A 21,840-nucleotide genomic window follows, 5' to 3' on the forward strand; every position below is an offset into this window, starting at 1 on the left:
ACAGAACTGACCCAGCAATTGCAACAACCAGCATGTGCATAAGCTGATTGGGGCAATGGACTGTGCCAGACCCTGTACTGGCAAACTCACACAAGAATCGGGTTTGGGATCATCTCAGATGAAGTTTCTTTGGGGATCCCTCCAACTGAACTGCTGATCTCAGAACGGCAAACATGAAAAGACTATGTCAGCCAGTTAATTCTTAGTGGTTTCATCACGATTGGAATGGCGAGACTGGCAGCAATTCAGACCTGTTGAACTATCAAAACTGCTTGAGCAGGACCCTCAGAGCATGCCTCACATTGGGGACCTGGGATGGGTTGGGCTTCTCCCTTTATCTCTCTCCTCACCCCAGATACAGAAAAAAAATAATAATAATAATGTGGAAACAATGGTCTTACCCACTTTCATGTAGCCCTTGACCCTTCGTACCCTAATCAACTATGTAATAATTACCAAAATAACAGAATTAAAAACAAAAAGACATTATGAAGACCTCTCAGAAATTTTAAAATTTATTTGGCCAAGCCACCCACTGTTGCAAATACTCAAAGGAAATGAAATCAGCATGTGAGTTATCTGTACCCCATGTTTATAGCAGCTCAAATCACAATAGCATAGACAAGTAATCAACCCGGGGAGGAGGGGTGTGCATGTGTATGTGTGTGTGTACTTTGTTGCCATTCCAACAGATATCAATCACTAAAGTTACTCTTACACATCTACAGCATTCCCACTTCTCTGCAAAAATTTTTGTACACAAAAATTTCAGTTAGAAAAGAAATGCTAAAGAAAAGTCAAAATGTAACTCCTGATTCCTTCTTGGTCTTTCTTGATACCACCAAAATTTCAGTGTAGGCTGTCAGATCTGGTGCTAAATATCCTTTTGAAAGTGAAACTAACCCATCAGCCCCAAGATATCTTAGCACCTCCACTCTGTTCCTGACCTGACGATTTTGCAATATTATATGGGTGACTGAGAATCATCATCTATCATTTCTTTCTTCCAGACTGCATACATACATCACACAGGAAGAAAGTTAATCACTTTCACCAACTTCTGCTGAACTGAGCATGCCTTTTTTCACAAACCTAGTGTCATTAATGCAGTTAAAAGACCAAACCAAATGTTGTTATTGCATTGTGTCTGACAATGCAACATACAAAGCACTTACATACCATTACATATTGACGCTGACTGAAATTATTGAGATACACAGCCCAAAATATCACAAATATGAGAATTAAAATTAGCAAAAATGAAAGGATCTGACCCTCGTGGTGAAGCCAAGATGTTATTTCAACTTATGGCCCAGGATCTATGATCAAGTGAGATATGTCTAATCTAGAAGAATTCAGATTTGAAGTTTATGAAAAATAATGGCAATCAAAGTGTTCACATTTGTTCCCTTGAAACATTTACTTATCTATATCAAAGGGTAAATAATAACTTTATTAGAGTTTGCTGCTTGTCTAATTTTCTCTTCATTAGGAAAAGGAAAAAAAAGGTGCACAGGGCTTGCTGTCAGAACAAGAAACAGCACAGCTTTTCACAATCATCAGTACTGGTTAAATAATTTTAAAGAGAATAAAACCAAATAAAATAAATCAATGTAAAATATTAAAAAGGCAAAACACAACTGAACATACAATTAAAACTAAAGAAACTGAACCATTCCACAGCAATACAAAAACACCACATGTCCACTGAAGGAAAGAGAAAACACCAAATACACCAAAAGGTAAAACTGAAACAGGACAAAAATTGCCAATGCCATACTGAAGGCATCTGTGCCACCATCCCCTGGGTGGCCCTCGGTGGCACAGACAACCCACAGGTCTCCTTTGGCCCAGGCTGCTGGTTACAGAACCCGAAGTAGCCAACAGGACCTCGGGTGGAGCAGGGTTAGAAACAGCAGCGTGGGAGGAAGACACCTCTCGGACAGCACCCACAGAAGTGCACTTAGCTTCTCTCGCTGGCGAGGCAAGGAGACACACCCTTCCTCTACTCTGCTCAAGCCCACTTTTTAAATTAAACTGCAACTCAGAATAAGCCTTGATCACACCTTCTAGAAATACACAGTTTCTGTGCTTTCACCAAATTAAATTCAGCCATATTTAAAAGAAAATCAAATTTAACCATTTTTAGGACTATGTTTTAAAGTCAATTTAAGTTATATATGTTTAACCTGCCTTTCACATTACATATAATACAAACTATTGGTTTTTAAGAATTAAAATACTGGGGCTGGCACCACGGCAAAGCAAGCTCATTCCCAACCCCTATTCCACATGTGAGCCAGTAGGTATCCCAGTGCTCCACTTCCTGATCCAGCTCCCTCCGTGTGACCTGGAAAAGCAGAGGAGGATGGCTCATGACCCCTGGCTTCGGATTGGCTCAGCTCCAATCATAGCAGCATTTGGGAGTGAATCAGAACATGAAAGATCTTTCTCTGTCTCTCCATCTCTATAAATCTGCCTTTTAAATAAAAATATAAATAAATCTTTAAAAAAATTAAAATACCCAGAGTTAGCTCAGTGGCATAACAGACTAACCCTCCACCCACTGACACCAGCATCCTATATGAGCACTGGTTCATGTCCTGGCTGTTCCACTTGCTAATCCAGCTTCCTGCTTATGGCCTGGAAAAGCAGTAGAGAATGGCTCAAGTAGAGAATGGTTTCCACATGGGAAACCTGGAACAGGTTCTTAGCTCCCAGTTTCAGACCTGTCAGCTCTGGTCATTGTAACCATTTGCAGAATGTACCAACAAATAGAGGATTTTTTTTCTCTTTCTCTTTCTCTCTCTCTCTCTTTTTCTCTCTCTGGACTTCTGACCTTCTAAGTAAGAAATAAGTCTTTTAAAATGAGAAAATATCCAAAAATAGAAACTGCAAAACATTCTAAACATAATTAAACCTTAATCTGTTGATTCAGAATGCAATCAGAAGTATTCAATAACTTCAAATATATTCCATACATTGCATATATTTTGAATATATAAAAATGGGAGAATAATAGTAAGTGGTACAAGGTTTAGTGCAGAAATCTGATATTAAGGCCATCTCCTGTCTCTTTTTTAATACGTATCTATCAACAAAAGCCTGTATCAGTCTAGACAAGAACTGAGGAAAGGAATCAAAAACATACCGATTTTATAATCTTCCCAGTTCAATAAACTATAAGTAAATGCATTGAATACTGGCTTAATAATGTAATCTGAGCAACTATTTTAACTATAAAGTTCAAATTTAGGAAAATGACATGAGACACAACATTGTAGATTCAACTATGTCCACAACTAAGCTAAAGGATGACAAATTTTCACAAATCTAAAATTTGTGTCTCACCCAGCATTTTGTTTTATTATTTCTGCTTTTGTGGGTAAAATTTAACATCACTGACACACACTGATACATGGAAGCTAAGATCTTTGTACAGAACAGTTCCGGCTTCCTATTTCTTTTTTAACATGTCTGAACCTGCACACGGCAAAGGTGACCAACATCTAATCGCGATGAATTGGTGCTGCCCTGTACCATTGATGATTATCTTGCAGGTACTCGTCACCAAAATCACACCCTTCATGCTACAGCCAAGACTCCAACACTTAGAATTGAAGAGTGAAATATTTTTAACATGTTGTTTTCTAAAACATCAAGAAATGAGCCTCAGTAATAATAAGTAAACAGAAAAGCTATTCAAATTTATATTAAAAAAAGTCCTTGGGCCCGGCGCCGTGGCCTAGCGGCTAAATTCCTCACCTTGAACGTGGCCAGAACCCCATATGGACGCCAGTTCTAATCCCAGCAGCTCCACTTCCCATCCAGCTCCCTGCCTGTGGCCTGGGAAAGCAGTCGAGGACGGCCCAAAGCCTTGGGACCCTGCTCCCATGTGGGAGACCTGGAGGAGGTTCCTGGCTCCTGACTTCAGATCGGCTGTAGTAGTCACTTGGGGAATGAATCATCAGATAGAAGATCTTCCTCTCTGTCTGTCCTCCTGTTTGTATTTCTGACTTTGCAATAAAAATAAATAAATCTTTTAAAAACATAAGTCCTTAACAAAAAGAAATACCCAAATTAAGGAAGACTTTAGCTTCCAAACAGCATATCCAAATTATGATTTAATCTTTAAAAAAAATAAACATTTAAACATGTCCTCTGGCGTACTTCTGTGAAAGTTTATGTAAAAGCAACTATACTCACACTTTCAATACACAGGTTCTGAGAATGCATCATGTTCCAATGTAATGAAAGACAGCTGACTTTATTTGTGCTGAATTTCAATGTGCTCAACACAAACTCATCATCAAATAATATTACCCAATAAACAGCCTCATTTTTACAGCTACTCAATAGCCAAGTTTTTTAAAGAACTGCTTATTAAAGGAATTAATGATAAATGTTAATATTAAACATACCCTTTTGCCAGTGCATTTCTGCCACCAAAATGAGACAAAATTATTTTTAAATGACTGGTTTCTGGAAGCACATACACCTGCCCAAGACCAGCAGATGTACCAAATGGACAAGCATGCACTCTCCTTCAGATCACTGCCACAACAGAGAAGGAACCGAAAGAGGAAAGGCCCTATCTGATCTTCCCCAGCTCTGACACCTCAGTTACAGTTTGCGGTTTATCAACAGTGCTATTTCAAAAAAAAAAAAAAATTTAAATAAAGGACATATTGCTTGTGAAGATAAAAATCTGCAGTCTTTCAAATGCTTTTAAATTTTTAGAGATTTAAGAAATTTTCAACATCTATAATATAGCACAATCTTTCACTAGTTCCACTTTAAAAAACAGAATATAACAGCAAATGCTCATCAAACAACACTTGTATATGACACCTCCCCCAGATGTGAAGAGAGCCAAAGAGGCATTTGTCCACAAAAGGCTAAAATCCAGCAGTCAGCACAATTCAGAACTAAAGACCTTGTTCAAGATAAAATATAACAACCATGTACAGACACCAACTTGATGACTAGTCAGCAACTTACTATATTTTTACATCTTTCAGTTTTACACTCAGTCTATTTCACCTGTGTAATAATGCTGTTATATCTTTAAGGAAGACATGAATTAAATAGAAATTATAAAGCCCTCACTACCCTCACAATTTCCATTCATTTCTTCAAAAGTCAATTCAATATCTTTATTAGCTCTTCAACAATTCAATAACTATTTACTAAACATATACTATGGATAAGACGCTTTCGAGTTCAGAATAAACAGAAACCCAACAACCCATGGCAGCAGAAAAAAAAACTGTTCTTGATACTCTTCATTAAACATAAATATTAAAACCAAAAGTAATAGATTCTTTACTTTTAATCATTCCCCCAGGATTTAGCACATGAAATAAAACTCCAACTCACTTTAGAAAATGGCAATCACTGGATACCTACTAAAAGCTACTAAAATATTTGCCTCTCCCTCTACCGCCTCACAGGCACCCCAGAAATCTTTCTGCCACCCTCCAAATCCCACAGGTGTTGTGCAGCGTGAAGCACCTTCTTCGCAGGCTCTGCTTGGAACGTGCCATCTCACTACAGCCTGTGCCCCACTGTGACAATCCCCTGGAGGAAGCTGCAACCACAGGTGCTTTCTGTCAGTACCCAACCCACAACGGTGCCCAGGAGCGAGCCCTGAAGCAATGAGAGTGCTGAACTCTTCCTGGGGCATTTAGTATTTTCAAGGCCTTCTGACATCTGGTAAAAACCATTATGAGGGCACTTCCAAAAGTATGCGGGAAATGGAATTAAATGATAATGTGCATTTCCATGAACATTCTGAAGACCCCTGTCACAATCACTCTGGTCAAAGCTAGAATTGGGGACTTTCGAAAGTGAGTGTGTTCCAAAATTGCTGAAGATGTCACTATTGTTGAGAGCCCAGGACTGAATGTCACACAGATTCAAATTCCAGCCCTACTTCTTACAGCTGTTAAACCTTTCTGACCCTCATTTCCTTACCTGTTATGAAAAGGACAACAGTGTCTTTTACGGATACAGTAAAAATAATTAGGATGTGTAGGCTCTTCGCATATTTCTTCATGTAAACAACAATAATTTTTAATTACTATCCCTAAAACATCTAACTGGAAGCCTAACCCGAAAAATCAGTTTATAAGACTCTACAACCATGAAATTACGGTTTTATTTCATTAACTGAGAAACTTAAACTAAACAAAGTCTTAATGAAATTCAGTGAATACTCTGGCTGAATGCAATTACATGATTATTAAGGCTACTAATCACAAATTATAAACCACATAACAATTTCAGACAGGGAAGGATGATAAACCTAACAGTGATTTTAGAGATAGATGTACCTCTCATCCTTAGTGTAACACCCTTTGGTTCACCACAAACTTCATCCTTTTCTAACCAGTTTGAGTTTGTAAGTCTTTCTTCAAAATAAAGTGTTCTCTTGAAGGCTGGCTATCAGTTGTTCACACTTCATTGTAAATTACAATTAATCAGATAAACACCTTAAGCACCACTTGCCTATCTATTTGAAGAAATCATTTGGTGGTCAGAAGAAGGGTAATTTTAAAAACAGTGTGCCTTGGGTGGAGCGGGTGCTATCTCACAGAGCAGGGAGAGCTACACACCTGCAGGCTCAGAGCAAGGGCTCTAGGAATCATGAGAGGCACCAGGCAAGCTTCCCCTCTGAGAGGTTGTATCAGGTGCTCTTGAAGGAAACCTGGGGTTCTATTCTGCTCTTCTATGCCGCATCCTAAGGTTCAGTGCCACAATCCCTCTGTAAAATTCCTCTATAAATCTGCTCCCTACCACCTTCGGTAAGGGCCCTCAAAGGTAACTGACCTCTCGCAGAAATATGAACCAAGACATGTCTCTCTACCAATAAATTGAACTACTACCTGAAATAAATCAGCTTGACTTTAATTTATATAAGCTGTGCCCAAAATAAATATGTCAAAGGGGAAACCATTCAAACAATATAAAACACCACAGTATCTCACAGATTTCTCACATGTGTTTTTAACACTTTTTAGCCCAGGCAAAAAAGCATTAAAATCAAACTGCAAAAAACTCCCCTAAGAGGCCAATGCTGTGACACAGCAGATTAAGCCACTACTCGTGATGCCAACATCCATATTGGACATCTTACTCTTGACAATTCCACTTGGTTTGCAGCTTTTAATGATGCACCTTGTGAGGAGTGACTTGGACATTCCCCCTGGAAGACCTCCAGCTATCTGGAACTCAATACTATTTTAAATATCAGCTATTTTGAAATACACCTTGGGGCCCGGCGCGATAGCGCAGTGGTTAAGGTCCTCACCTTGCAACGCCCGGGATCCCATATGGGCGCCAGTTCTAATTCCGGCAGCTCTGCTTCTCATCCAGCTCCCTGCTTGTGGCCTGGGAAAGCAGTCGAGGACAGCCCAAAGCTTTGGGACCCTGCACCCACACGGGAGACCTGGAAGAGGCTCCTGGCTTCGGACCAGCATAGCATTGGCCGTTGCACTCACTTGGGGAGTGAATCATCGGATGCAAGATCTTTCTCTCTGTCTCTCCTCTCTGTATATCTGCCTTTCCAATAAAAATAAAATAAATCTTTTTAAAAAAATACACCCTGAATTGTTGTCACAGAGCTACCCCACTGTGCTACTGTCCTCCATTCTCTTCCCTTCCCATACCACTACCAAGCACTGGAACCCTTACTCCACCCCACTTCTACCACACCAACTTTTTTAGTTTCCATGTAAGAGTAAGAATATGTGATTTTAGTCTTTGTGTACCTGATTTATTTCACAAAAAAGTATAGACATTCCTATTTTCCAAAGAATGCAAAAATTGAGTATATCAAAGATATAGTTTCAAAGAATCACAACATGTTTTACTTTTGGCTAGCAAGCATAAGACAATAAACTGTTTTCATTTGCCTTAACAAACTAATATATAAAGCCAATACGTTCAACTAAGATAACTCTAATTTATCATAGTGTATCTACATTGAAAGGATTTTTTGTTTTTGTTTCTGTTTTTGTTTTGAGCTCTTCAAGGGACACAGAACTAAAGCAAAAACAACTAGTGGTAAACATTTCTCTCATAAGCCTTTCCATGTTGCACAACACTAACATCTGAACAATTTTATTTTATCTGAATTCACCAGGACCTGAACTTCCAAACACTAGGGTATGCTTGGGTTTAGGTATATACAATCGGTGGCAATCAGTTTTAAGATAATCTCTGGGGAAAAAAAAAATAGAAAACCATACATAGCACCTATCCCCATGTGTGAGGACAAAGGGAGAAAGCAGATCTGGATCCTGAGAATCACTGTGGAGACAAGCTGTCCCAAAACTGCCTAGTCCTGGCAAATTCATATTTTGAAATAAACTATACAAGGATTCAAGAAAAACAATAATGAAGCAAAGTTATCATTTAATTTAATTGCAATTTAAAATGACCCTCATATGAACACATACTGTACTACTCTCATCCCAGCACCCATTTAAAATCACTTCCTCTAAAACTATCCAAATAACTTGGGCAGAACCCTCAGAATATACACACATTGAGACCCTGGATTGACAAGAGGTGGCGGTTCCTCTTCCCTGGGTACTTTGGAAAGTCATGCTTGACTTACCACTTTGTCTCTCCCCTTCCCCCAGAAACAAGAAGAAATAGCAAAACTGGAAACAATGAGTTCACCCAGTTTTCTCTAAACCTCAATCCTTCCCACACTATCAACCATGTAATCATTACAAAAATAAAATTAATAAAAAAAAATAACTTCCACAAGCTGCTTGGTGTGTTCTAATTCCATTCTTCTTTCACTCAATAGCCAGCATTAAGCTTGGTTCAGTTACTTGTATTCATTCTTTAAATATTCATTAAATATGTCAGATACCATAATAAGCTTTTTCTTTTTTAATGTATAATCTTTACTATTTTTATTTTTCATTTTTTAAAGATTTTTCTATTTTTATTGGAAAGGCAGATTTACAGAGAGAAGAGACAGACAAAAAGATCTTCCATCTACTGGCTCATTCCCCAAGTAGCCACAATGGCCAGAGCTGAGCCAATCAGAAGCCAGGTTTCCCATATAGGTGCAGTGTTCCAAGGCTTTGGGCCATCCTCAACAGCTTTTGCTTGCCACAAGAACAGAACTGGCTAGAAAGTGGAGCACTGGAGACATGAACCGGCATCCATATGGGATTCTGGTACATGCAAGGTGAGCATTTAGCCACTGGATGACCACACCAGGCCTGTTTTTTCTTAAGAACACAAATTAAAGGAATTCAAATGGGAAAGAAAGAAATCAAGTTATCTATCAGATAACATTATCCTATACATAGGAGAACCAGGAGACTCACTAAAGAGACTGCTACAACTAATATGAGAGTTCAGTGAAGTGGCAGGGGATAAGACAATTGAAACGAAATTAATAACCATAGCATATGCAAATAATCCCAAGGCTGAAGAAGAACTAACCAGCATAATGCCCTTCAAAATAACAGAGCAGAAAATAAAATACCTAGGAATAAACCTAATGAAGGATGTAGAAGACCTATACAAGAAAAACTACAAAACATTAAAACAAGACATAGAAAAAGACTTCAAACAATGGCGAAAAATCCTTGTTCCTGGATGGGCAGAGTAAACATCATCAAAAAGGCCATATCACCAAAAGCAATGTATACATTCAACACGATTCCAATTAAAATACCAAGAACATACTTCACAGAACTGGAAAAAATTATGCAAAGGTTCATCTGGAAACACAAAAAACCACGAATACCCAGAACTATGCTGAAGAATAAGAACCTAGCAGCAGGGAACACAATCCCAGATCAATTATAGGACAGTGGTGACAAAACAACCTGATGCTGGTACAGAAAGAGGGAGGTAGATCAATGGAGTAAAATAGAAAATCCAGAAGGGAACCCACACATGCACAACTATCTAACCTTTGACAAGAAAACAGAAAGCAATCCAGGAAAAAAGAAAAGTCTCTTCAACAGATGCTGTTGGGACAACTGGCTAATTGCATGCAGAAACAAGAAGACAGACCCACACCTCTCACCATACACAACAATCAAATCTAAATGGATTAAAGATCTAAACCTACACCCACAGACCACCAAACTTTTGGAAGAAAAAAATTGAACATACTCTGCAAGACATAGGAGTGGGCAAAAACTTCCTAGAAAAAAACACCAAAAGCGAAAGAAGTCAAGACCAAAGTAAACAAATGGGACTACGTTAAGCTAAGAAGTTTCTGCACAGCAAAGGAAACAATCAACAAAATAAATAAGAATAGAATGAGAGAAGATCTTTACAAACTATACAGAAGACAAAGGGTTAATTTCCAGAACATACAGAGAACTCCAGAACAACAATAACACCAAAACAAACAAACCAGTCAAGAAATGGGCATGGCAAATGGGAAGACACTTTACAAAGGAGCAAATTCAAATGGCTAACACACACACACACAAATGCTCAAGCTCTCTGGCAATAGGGAAAGTTAAATAAAATCAACACTGAGGTTCCACCTAACGGCAGAAAGAACTGCCCTTATGCAGAAAACTGCCAACAACATCTGCTGGTGAGGTTGCGGAGAAAAGGGAGTGCTACTCCACTGCTGGTGGGAATGCAGGCTGCACAGCCACTAAGGAAGTCAGTATGGAGAACACTTAGGCAATTAAAAATTCACCTACCACATGACCCAGCAACACCACTTCTAGGAATATATCCGAAAAACTTGTTACACCCCAACAATATTCACAACATGCACAATCAACAATTGCAAGATCTTGGAATCAACCTAAATGCCCATCAACTGAGGATTGGATAAAGAAACTGTGGTTCATCTACACTATGGAATACTTCTCGGCGATTAAAAAGAATGAAATGCATTATTTTGTGACCAAATGAGTCAAACTAGAGACCACAATGCTAAGGGAAATGAGCCAATCCCAAAAGGTCAGATATTATATGTTTGCTCTAATATAATATAATATGATGTCAAATCTAGAGATATCATACATGAATCTTACTCTATGTTAATCATTGTTACTTCATACTTATTTGTACCTAATATAACAAGAACTTGTGATGTAATTCATTAATTAACCATCCACAAGAGGTAGACTGTTTATAACCACCTGAGATAGTTAGTGTCCATATAACTGTTATCGGTACGGCTCATAAACAACGAAGGCCTAATCCTCACTGTACCTACATTAGGGGTCCAGGATACAAGAACTAACCTACAACAAAAAGTTATTTTCCTACATGGCTTGGAGAGGCTCCAGTGGAAGCATGATGGACTTGAAAATATTCATGATGGACACACATTATGAACCTAGAGGGGAGAAGGGAGAGGAGAGAAGGGGAGGGAATTTGGGGGAGAGGAAGAGGAGAGCCCACCACCAACTAAATTGTATCAAAAAAAACAATAAAAAAAAAAAGAACCAATAAAAAAAAACTTCAATACGTAGGAACAATTAATAATTGGGACTCTCTGGCAAATATCAAAATTCCTAATCTTTACAATGTTTTTAATAAACCCTAATCATACCCTTAAAAAAAAAGAAAAAGAAACAAATTTAAAAAGACTAGAAATTAATAAATCATGATCCATGAAAAGTTTACTTTAAATAGGGTATTTATGTGTATATGGCTATTATGCTTTAGAAAGAGATGCATTCCATACTATTAGACAAATCTAAAGGAACAGTTATATTGAAATAAGTAAAAAAAATTGTGGATTCTAGTGTACAGTGTCAGTCTAAAGAAAAAGTTATCAAATGCAAGCATAAGCTTAGAAATACCTTTTATGTATAGAGCATGGGGGAAACTAAGAATTCTTTGGCTTGGGTTCTGATTCCAGACAAGAAAGGTGCTTGAACTGTTAATATGAAGTAGAGATAAGAAACAGATAATTTATTACTAGGCTGATTAGAGTGGAAAGTCTGTAGCAAGGAGGGATGTGTCTCTAAAAGAAATTACAGAGAAGAATTAAAAAAGCAAGATTTTCTACTAATAAGTAGCACTGTCAGATCAAAGACTCACTGAAATACAGATGTGATTTAAAAAAAAGAGGAGTGACAGAGAAGATATTTGGTAAGAGCACATGAACACAAGGGGAAATTCAGTGACATTTTAGGTGGAATTATACTAATTCATTAACCACAGGGAATACACAGTGTTTCTGTTTTAGAAAGAGATGCATTCCATACTGTTGTACTCTCACATTTCCTCACATGACAGAGCAGCTTACACTGAATTTATGTGAGGCTACTGTGTAACAAGAGGCAGCAGAGCAGAAATGAAAATACACATGCTGGAGCCACTGTCTTGGACAGGTGTCTTAATTTCTCTGTGCTTCAAATTCTTCATATGCAACAAGGAGATAAACAGGTCCTACCCGACAAAACTTTTGAGAGGCTTACGTAGTTAATGTCTGAAAAACAATCAAGTATCTCTGATGCAGAGTGTTAACACCAGCTGCTGTTGCTGCTTGAGGCAAGTTATCAATGAAAATGAGAAAGCCAGATTTGCAAAGCCACAGCCTAAAAGAGAAACCCTTAGACAGGTGCCTCCAACCCTTTACTGAAGAAGAGTTACTTTTCACTTGGCTGAAGTCCTGAATCATTTTGGGGAAAGTGGGGGGAGTATGGTAACAAGTTCTGTTACTGGAACTGAGGGGAGGCCATCACTGAAAACCACACTTCCCTGCCGGCTGAGAAGCAAGACAGAAGAGTGACAACAGCAATTAGCACACGGTCTTCTAGGAAGAACGTGAGGTCTACATGTTGGCACTTTCCTCTGGACAGCTGGAGAAGAGGACACCAGGAGGCTGCACCCCGAGGCTAGCATTGTGGACAGTGGTTTAGTCTCCGCCTGTGACACCAGCATACCACATTCACACAGTGCAAGCTCAGGCTCATCTGCTTCAATACGGCTCCCTGCTAACGATGCCTACCAAAGCAGTGGGAGATGCTCCAAACGTTTCGGTCTCTCCTACCCACGTGAGACAATCTATGCTCCTGGCTTCAGCCTGACCCAACCACAGCTGCAGCCACTGTGTCTATTTCTGGAGAGATCTCTCAGTCTCCAACTTTCTGTCTCTCCCTCCTTCCCTGCCTCCCTCCATCTGCCTTTCAAATAAATAAAATAAATCTTTAAAAGCAAGTCTACACTCAGTCCATGGAATGCTAGCAGAACCCACTCTACCGACATGATGTCTCCATAAGGAAACATCACCAACTCTCCCACAGTGATTTTTAAGTCATTAACAGCCTCCATATAAAATAAACCATTATCCAGAGTATTCAAAACTATGTTGTTTTTAATAAAAAAAATCTATGTAATGTGTTTTAAATAAAACCAAATAGCAATAGTTCAAGGATTATAATCTAAGCAGAACTAGTTTATTTCAACCACGAAGATCATTTTAAACCACTAACTAAAACATAGTAACTTATCTCTGAAGATATTTATGATCCAACTTATTTAAAATGAATCAAAGAAATTAAAACTTCTATTTTTAAAAATGTATGGAGAAATACGCCAAACATCTCAACAAAATATTATTAATCTTAGATTAAATGGTCTTCAAAAAATAAACTAATATTCTGAGAAATGTTTGACAATGAGCTTTTCAAATGGTTTCCTAACATCTACTCTTTGACAACTGGATACTGAATCCATTTTGACAGCCTTGCCATACCCCTTTACCTCTGTCCACCCTACCAATACCGACAAAAGGAATGGGCAGGCCATACCAACACGGACTACGGGGATTCAAAGAGAAGCTTTTTAAAAGGGAGATTTTATAAGGAAACTGTCTGAATCCAAAAAAAGCAACCAAAAACCAGTGTCTGACACCCTCACGGTTATAAGCACAACAGCAGAGCTCCAACTTCTCTTGACAGTCATATTACAACCACAAAGGACTCCGCCTCCTATTGACACCATTTCTGTGGGTAGCAGAGCTCAAAGTGCAAAAAGAACCGAGATCTTTGATGACCAACCCCCAGGCTTCCTCTTACACAAATCAAGTTTCCTTTTGTTTAAATCAATTTTATATTTTACCCCAAAAGCTCCTAATTTACACCTTTTGTTTTCACTCCATCACTACAAAAGAAAATCATCCATGTTCATTTAAATGTTGCAAAAACATGTTCTACTTGTAACAAGTGTTTGTATATATCAGTCTTATTAAAAGAAGTCATAAGCAGTTAATAGGAATATTTCAAATCCTTCAAATAATTTCTACAAAGATTTCCCCATCATAGTTAGAAATAACGCAGAGTTGTCAAAACATTATAGAAATATTAAACATCCAAACTGACATAAATTTTTTTACTGCATTCTTAGTGCATTACATTTTATGACACAAAAATCATAATTGGTCATACTCATACTATTTAAATCACAATCAAAGATTTAGGGTCAAAGAGCACAGCGCAGCAGGCAAAGCTGTCACCTGTCACTGAGATTGCATGTGGGTGCCACTAACGGCGTGGGAAAAGCAGCAAAAGATGGTTCTTATATGGGTTAGTTTATTTAACTCTTTTTAAAGCTTTATTTATTTTGGGCCCTACATGAAAGCCTAGTGGCTGGGTTCTCACCTTGCATATATGCGCACTGGTTTGCATCATGGCTGCTCCACTTTCCATCCAGCACTCTGTTTCTAGACTGGGAAAACAGTCTAGGATGGCCTAAAGGCTTGGGACCCTGTACCCACGTGAGAGACCTGGAAGAAGCTCCTGGCTTTTGGCTCCTGGCTCCAAATCCGCTCAGCTCTGGCCATTGCAGCCACTTGGGGGTGAACCACTGAATAGAAGATCTTTCTCTCTCTCTCTTACTTTCTAGGTAAATCATTTATTGGAAAAGCAGATTCACAAAGAAAAGGAGAGATCTTCCATCTGCTGTTTCACTCCCCAAAGGGCCACAATGGCCAGAAGTGGGCTGATCTGAAGCCAGGAATCAGGAGCTTCTTCCAGCTCTCCCACATAGGTGCCCAGGGACTTGGGATGTCCTCTACTGCCTTCCTAGGCCACAAGAAGGGAGTCAGATGGGAAGTGGAGCTGCCAGGATACAAACCAGTGCCTAGATGGGAAGCTGGCACTTGCAAACAGAGTTGGAGGAACAGACAGAAGATCTCAGTCTCCTTTCTCCATAACTCTGCTTTTCAAATAAATTAATATATTATAAAGATTAAGTCAAACCATAAGTACATTAGAGAACACATTTAATCAGAGCTGAAAAGTTATGTTTCCATTTGAGTCCTCCATAACGTGTTCACTCTGCAGTGGGGATTGGTGGGACCTGGCAAGAATACAAATGGACAAATTTTTCTACATATAAGACAACAAAAGTAAGTTGTTTCATCAGAAGGGGCTCCTCACAACTTAGGAGTATTTTTCCTCACCAGGGACAAAAATCATCACAGTTGTAGTTCCATGAGGCCACGAAGTAGAGCAGGCGGGGTTGGCAGGGCCAGGATGTGTGACATCCTACCTAAAATTAACCACGCACATTTCACCACAACTGGGCTGGGCTCCTCTATTTCAGAGGTATGCAGCTCCAAATGGTTTAGCAGTATGTAATTGCTGGCTACTTCCTGGAACGCAAAGTCAGCAGACCTTCCACCAAGGCTTTAAGCTGGTCACCTAGTCTTGACAAAAGCCCACACTGAATCATCATTGCTGCCTAGGGTCTAAGTATACTGCAAGGAAAGGCACACACACGAGACAGAAACAAACATGCAGAGACAGTCCTTATTCTTTCCTACCACCCGACCCTTCCCAGTCTCCCTCTCTCATACACACTCATACACACTCATACACACACACACACACACACACACGCACACTATGATAAAAGTGGGGGAAAGAGGGGACAGGCTAATCCTCTACCAGGTGGTGCCAGCATCCCATATAGGCATCAATTTGTGTCCCAACTGCTTCACGTCTGGTCCAGCTCTCTGCTAATGGCCTGGGAAAGAAGAGCAGGAAAGCCCAATGTCTTTAACCCCTGCCACCTGGGAGACCCGGAAGGGACTCCTAGATCCTTGCTTAGGATCAACTCTGTTCTGTGCGTTGTGGTGATTTGGAAAGTAAATCAGGAAACTAAAGATCATTTTCCCTCTCCTTCTCCTTGTAAATCTGCCTTGTAAATAAAAACAAATCTTTGTAAAAAAGTTTTTTCAAAAAGGTTTAAAAAAAAAAAAGTATGGAAAAGAACAAAAATCATACTGAAGTATTCTCATCTTTCCAGGAAACTGTACAGATCTGACAGCTAAGATTTTTCCAAGTAATGTCATTCTTAAAAATTGAACCCTTTGGGCCTGGCAACTCAGCGTAGCAGCTAACGTCCTCACCTTGCATGCACCAGGATCCTATATGGGTGCCAGTTCTAATCCCAGAGGCCCAACTTCCCTTCCAGCTCCCTGCTTGTGGCCTGGAAAAGCAGTAGATGACGGCCCAAAGCCTTGGGACCCTGTACCTGCATGGAAGACCCAGAAGAAGCTCCTGGCTCCTGGCTTCAGAGTGACTCAGTTCTGGCTATTGTGGCCATTTGGGGAGTGAACCAGCAGATGGAAGATCTTTCTTTCTGTCTCTCCTCCTCTCTGTGTCTTTGACTTTCCAAAAAAATAAATTAAAAATTATATATATATATGTATGCATATATATATATATAATCTTTTTAAATTAACCTTCCCCTGAAAGTGCTATGCTACTAAAGGAAATGCAATTAAGGGGCACCTTATACTCCAGACTCTGGGTATATTAGAAGGGTATTGGTGTGACTTTCATTGGTGGTGGAACCGACAATTTTAAGGAGGAGAGGTAGAAGGACAGTGAAGCAGAACTAAATTTTCAAACACAAATGAAATAAAATGGAAAAACATGCCCTTTTGCCAAAACCAATGAACACTTAATTGATGAGCAAAAAACCGGGTTGTGAGATACACAAGCCTAGCAAACATGAAATTCAAGCCACACAGATAACATTCAATGGCTTCCACAAACCCTGCATCTATTTCACTACTAGCAGTCCAAGACACTTGATACAGACTTCACATTTAATACTATCAATTCCTTTGCTCCTATCACATTCCAGCAGCATACAATACGAACACTTGTTTTGCACTCAATCAAGTATTTTAAGAATTTAAAAAAAAATACATACCTTCAACTTCAGAGTCATGGCATTTCACTTTCAATACCAAGTCAAAGGTTCTTTCTGGATTTTCCCTAAAAGGGGGGGGAAAAATGGTTGCATTTATCTCCTGTGACAAATAAGCTTACTTATAAGGATTATGTTTTCTTAATTCTAAAAACTATTCTCATTCTTCTTGTCTCAAAATATCCTGTGTACCTAAATCTCAGTGATAGGCAGAAATAACAAGGCAAGAGTTTTCTCAGTCGAGCAACCTAAGACAGCTGGAAACTTGGGCGTTCTGGGACTTGAGGCCCAATGTTGAGAGCTGCCACTATTTTCTCGCCTGTCAAGTGCCATACCCATTTCACAGATGATAAATCCAAAAAGCCTATGTGCAGAGCACACACTTAGCCTAGCAGTTATTCCTGAAGTCTGGAAGGCAGTCCTGCTCTATTAGTTCTTTTCCCGGTGACGTGCACCTTGGGAGGCGTCAGGCAATGGTCATCGGCTCACGTGGGAGACCAGGGCTGGGTTCAGTTCCTGGCTTCTTGTCAGTGTCTGGAAAGTGAACCACTGGATGAGTGCCCTCTCCCCAGCTCTCCACCCACCCAGCCCCCGCCCCACTCTGCTTCTCAAACAGAGTTTAAGAATGTATGAGTATGCTACTTTGTAGACTAGGAAGCACTCTATCAGTGCAAAGCACTCTTTTCATCTAACTGAATCAACACCGGGAAGTCAGGGTGCCCCCCAGTGTCTTGATTGCCTGCCAGCAGAGCTCAACACAGGCTTTCAGCTAAATGCTGACTACCTCGTCCCACCTGCCATGATCAAGGTCACCCAAGACATTTATACTGCTCCGTGTGTTTACTGTTTTCAAGAAAGTTTAAAGAAGCAAATTGCTCAAAAGACTCTGAGATACACTCAAAAACAAACAAACAAACAAACAAGGACTTGTTTTACGACTGCTGTCTCTGGGGCAGCTCAAGCACCGATTCCACACCGACATTTCCAGGAGAAAGAGGAAGGTGGCCGGAGCTTCATCTAGAACTTCTCCCACACCTATCCTGGTCACGGATGACATTTCACAGAGTGAACTGAAATCCACTGAGACACTTTCTTTCTCGAAGCACAGGCCTGGTTGCGCCCCCTCTTTCCAGGGCAAAGTCTGATACCACGAAGTGCCAATGTTCTCAACCCAATTACTCCTGCAGCACCTTCTCGCCCTGGGTCAGCGTCTGTTTTTTTTTAATATGCACCCCCTTCAAAGAAGCCAATACCAACTCTGATACACACTGATTTAAGAAAATAGTACAAGGCATGAATCTAAAGACAGGACGTGACCGGCCTCCTGGTGTAATTTATAAAGCATTTTTCCTCAACCTTCCTACTATTTACTTGTGTGAATGGGAATAATCTAGATCATCTGACAACAATACAGTTGTGTCAAGAAAGTGCACTTTTTTCACTGCACTGCTGTCAACCACTGAACAAAACAAGTCTACATTACAGCATTTCTTCGATTTCCCTAATATTTTTCAGAGCCCCCTTTACGATGTCAAAGATGAAATACCAATCCAGTTATACTTGGTGATATTCAAAAGGTCTTTCCACGGAAGCCAAATCACACGACATTCATTACAACCAGCGTGGTGAACAGGGCAAAGAGGGGGTAACTTTCAGAGGGAAAAAAATAGAAGCCCCCACCCCCCTCTTCACCGGTTTCCCCAAGATCCTTGTAAACCAAATGGGCCACCATTATTCAAACTGCTTTCTACCGGGTCTCCTGAGTAAGAGTCTGGGACGCATCCTTTAACTCACACATAAACTGGGTCCCATCAGATGGGACTCTGCATCGCCCCCACGGGGGAGAGCAATTGAATTCTCCAAGGAGAAAGAACAGAGGGGAACATCCCACTTAAAACTGAGGACGACGCCTAGGGAAGCAACGGTGACCCTGACTCCAGCGAGGCGCTCCAGAGGAGGACTTCGCCACGACCCCCACGGCGCGTACACACACACACACCCCACACACACATACACACACCACACACATCACACATCACACCACACACACACCACACACACCCCCCACACACACATTACACACACACCACACACACTCACGCCACACACACACAACACACCCCACACACACACAACACACACCACACACACCACTCACACCACACACACACTCACCCCACACACACACACACACTCACACCACACACACTCACCCCACACACACACACACCCCACACATCACACACACACACTCACCCCACACATCACACACACCACACACACACACCACTCACATCACAAACACACACTCACACCACACACACTCACCCCACACACACACCACACACACTCACCCCACACACACACACCCCCCACACATCACACACACACACTCACACCACACACACCCCCCACACACACCGCGCCGGGAGGAACCGGGCCCCGCGGCGGCCGCTGCGGCAGCCGGCCTCCCCCGCCCCGCTGGCGGCCGTCGCCCCGGAGCCGCCGGCAGGAGCCGCGCCGACCCACCGGGCCGGGGGCCGCGGGGACGCCCAGGCTTTGCGGCCTAGCGCTGCCCCGGCGGCCGGCAGGGGGCTCGGGCCCGCCCGCCCGGCGCTCGCCCGTCCGCCCTCCCGCCCCGGGGCCCGGCCGGGGCGCCCGCCGCACTCACTTGATCCTGCAGTCCATGGTTACATGTCGCGGTGGGGCCGGTGGCCGCCGCCCAGCGCCGCCCGAGGGTCGTGCCGCCCGCCCGCGCCCGGGAGGCCGCTCACAGCGGCGGCCGCGCCGGGTCCATGTCGTCGGCGCCCCCGGAGCTTCCCCGCCTCCCTCCCCACCCCCGGAGCCTCTCTGTGACAGCAGCAGCAGCGGCGGCCTGGCCACCGCCCCCGCCGCCGCCGCCGAAGCCGGGCCTCCTGGTGCCTGCGCCCCGGCCGCTCCTGCACCTTCTGCAAACCAGGAAGTCGCCGGGAGGGGGAAGGGGCGCGCGGGGACGCGCCGGCCGCCTTCACCTGGGCCGCGCGGCCAGCGCCGGCGGCCTGCTGAGGGGTCGGGGGCGAGGGTCCCGGCACCCCGGGGACCACGGCGGGATCGTGGGGCCGCGCGAGGGCCTGCCTGGAAGGCCCGCGTGCCGCTCTGCCACGGGCTCAGAAACGCCAGGTGCCCGCTGTCCTCGACACCGGACCGAGCCCGGCGGCTTCCTGTCCCGCTCCCGGGATCCAGGGCCGTCAGAGCTTGGAGTCAGCACCCCTCCCGCCCCCTAAACAACCCACACCCTGAAAAAGTACCTGGACTTGCAGTGCCCCCCATCACGTGCGCAGGGAATTGGGTTCCTTTCATTCCACACTGCAAATGCGGAGTTCACGTGGATGCTCGTGGCTCCTGCCTCACTCCAGCTGCAGCCTGGGTTAGCGCTGAAATCCAGAGCTGCCCCCTCCTGCTTCAGGAATGTTCAGACATGTGCACCTGCTAAGCAGCCCTGTCAAGTAGCAGAGGAAAGTGCTCGACTTGCCTGCACATATGGGAAACAGACATTGCTGAGGCACAAGCCAGGACTAATTTTCCGACACAGTCCCACATTGCAGGCCTCAGAGGTCCCCTGGCAACCCAGGGGAGCCCAGAGAAGGCTGGGGCATGAGGGTGGGAGGGGCCAACCCACAGAACACTTGTTAAGCAGGTTATGTTCTCGCTTTAGCACTCCCACCGCCACGTGACAGACACTCGCATCAGCATTTTATAGATGATAAAACCAAAGCCAGCCTAAGCTGGTGGGTTATGGCGGGTCTGGAATTCAGACCAGGTCTATCTGATGCGAACTTCTGCTTTTCACTCAGCTGCCTTGTTTTCATGGGTCTACTAAGAAGAGATGTGGAAAGGACTGGGAAGGGACACCACGAGGATGGTCCAGCCCTAGATGTAGAGGACTAGTTGGAAGGCCTTTCCTAAAGGTGTTTCTCATCCGAATGCAGGTTGCTGTGCTGGCTTGGGCAACACATACACTAAAATAGCCACAGATGGACGTTGCTTCGGTTATCACCCATCTCAGAAGGTAAGATGGTAAGTGTTGTAGGTTGTGAGACGTGAAAGACAAGGAGTCTTGGGAAGTGAAAAAAGAACTTAGAAGCCTAAAGTTAAACTCCAGTCCAGTGATCTTATTGCTAAGGCTGCATGTTACTGGTCTGCAAAGTTAGACATATTGCATGGAAACGGAACTCTTAGTCGAAAATGAGGGCAGTACATAATTAGGGAACAATAGCAACAAAAATGTGTTTCAGCATATTTTAGCATAACTTGACCTGCAGTGAGACGATTAACTTCAGTTTCTCAGTTCCCACAATGGGACTTAGTACCCGTCACGTGAGCAGGGCGATTGATGTCTAAATTAAAACTTTTTCAACTGTGAGTGATCTTGTGAGCAGTGAGTCTATGGATTTCAGCTGCACAATTAGTCAACCTGCATCACATTATTTCTTCCCACACAAAACTTTTCTTACCTAAGAAGTTACCATATTCAAAAGCCTTGAAAACGATTGCAAGCTAAAATCCACTTCTGCTCCAAGTGTTATGGAATTTCTTAAACTTCCCCTTTCGTTAACAACTTGCTCTCCAAAGAAGGGAACCATACTGCAGTGCCTCCATCGGGAGCTCTTCCCTTGC

The 21,840-nt window shown here is 42.2% G+C and overlaps 1 protein-coding gene across 2 annotated transcripts in view; it reads right to left on the reverse strand.

Annotated features, from left to right (window-relative positions):
- DENND1B (DENN domain containing 1B) overlaps nucleotides 1-20,009 on the reverse strand; it is a 217,548-nt gene extending 197,539 nt beyond the window's left edge. For both annotated transcript variants that reach the window (XM_040985408.1, XM_040985407.1), the window contains exons 1-2: nucleotides 19,856-20,009; nucleotides 17,188-17,252 (exon numbers count right to left, since the gene is read on the reverse strand). In XM_040985408.1, coding sequence (XP_040841342.1) covers nucleotides 17,188-17,252; nucleotides 19,856-19,872 — 82 coding nt within the window. In that variant the 5' untranslated portion in view covers nucleotides 19,873-20,009. The remainder of the gene's footprint in view (nucleotides 1-17,187; nucleotides 17,253-19,855) is intronic.
- Nucleotides 20,010-21,840: the final 1,831 nt, after the last annotated feature.

Source organism: Ochotona curzoniae, unplaced genomic scaffold (assembly GCF_017591425.1).
Source record: "Ochotona curzoniae isolate NIBS_2020 unplaced genomic scaffold, NIBS_Ocur_1.0 contig_430, whole genome shotgun sequence".
In the NCBI taxonomy this organism is placed as follows: Eukaryota; Metazoa; Chordata; class Mammalia; order Lagomorpha; family Ochotonidae; genus Ochotona; species Ochotona curzoniae.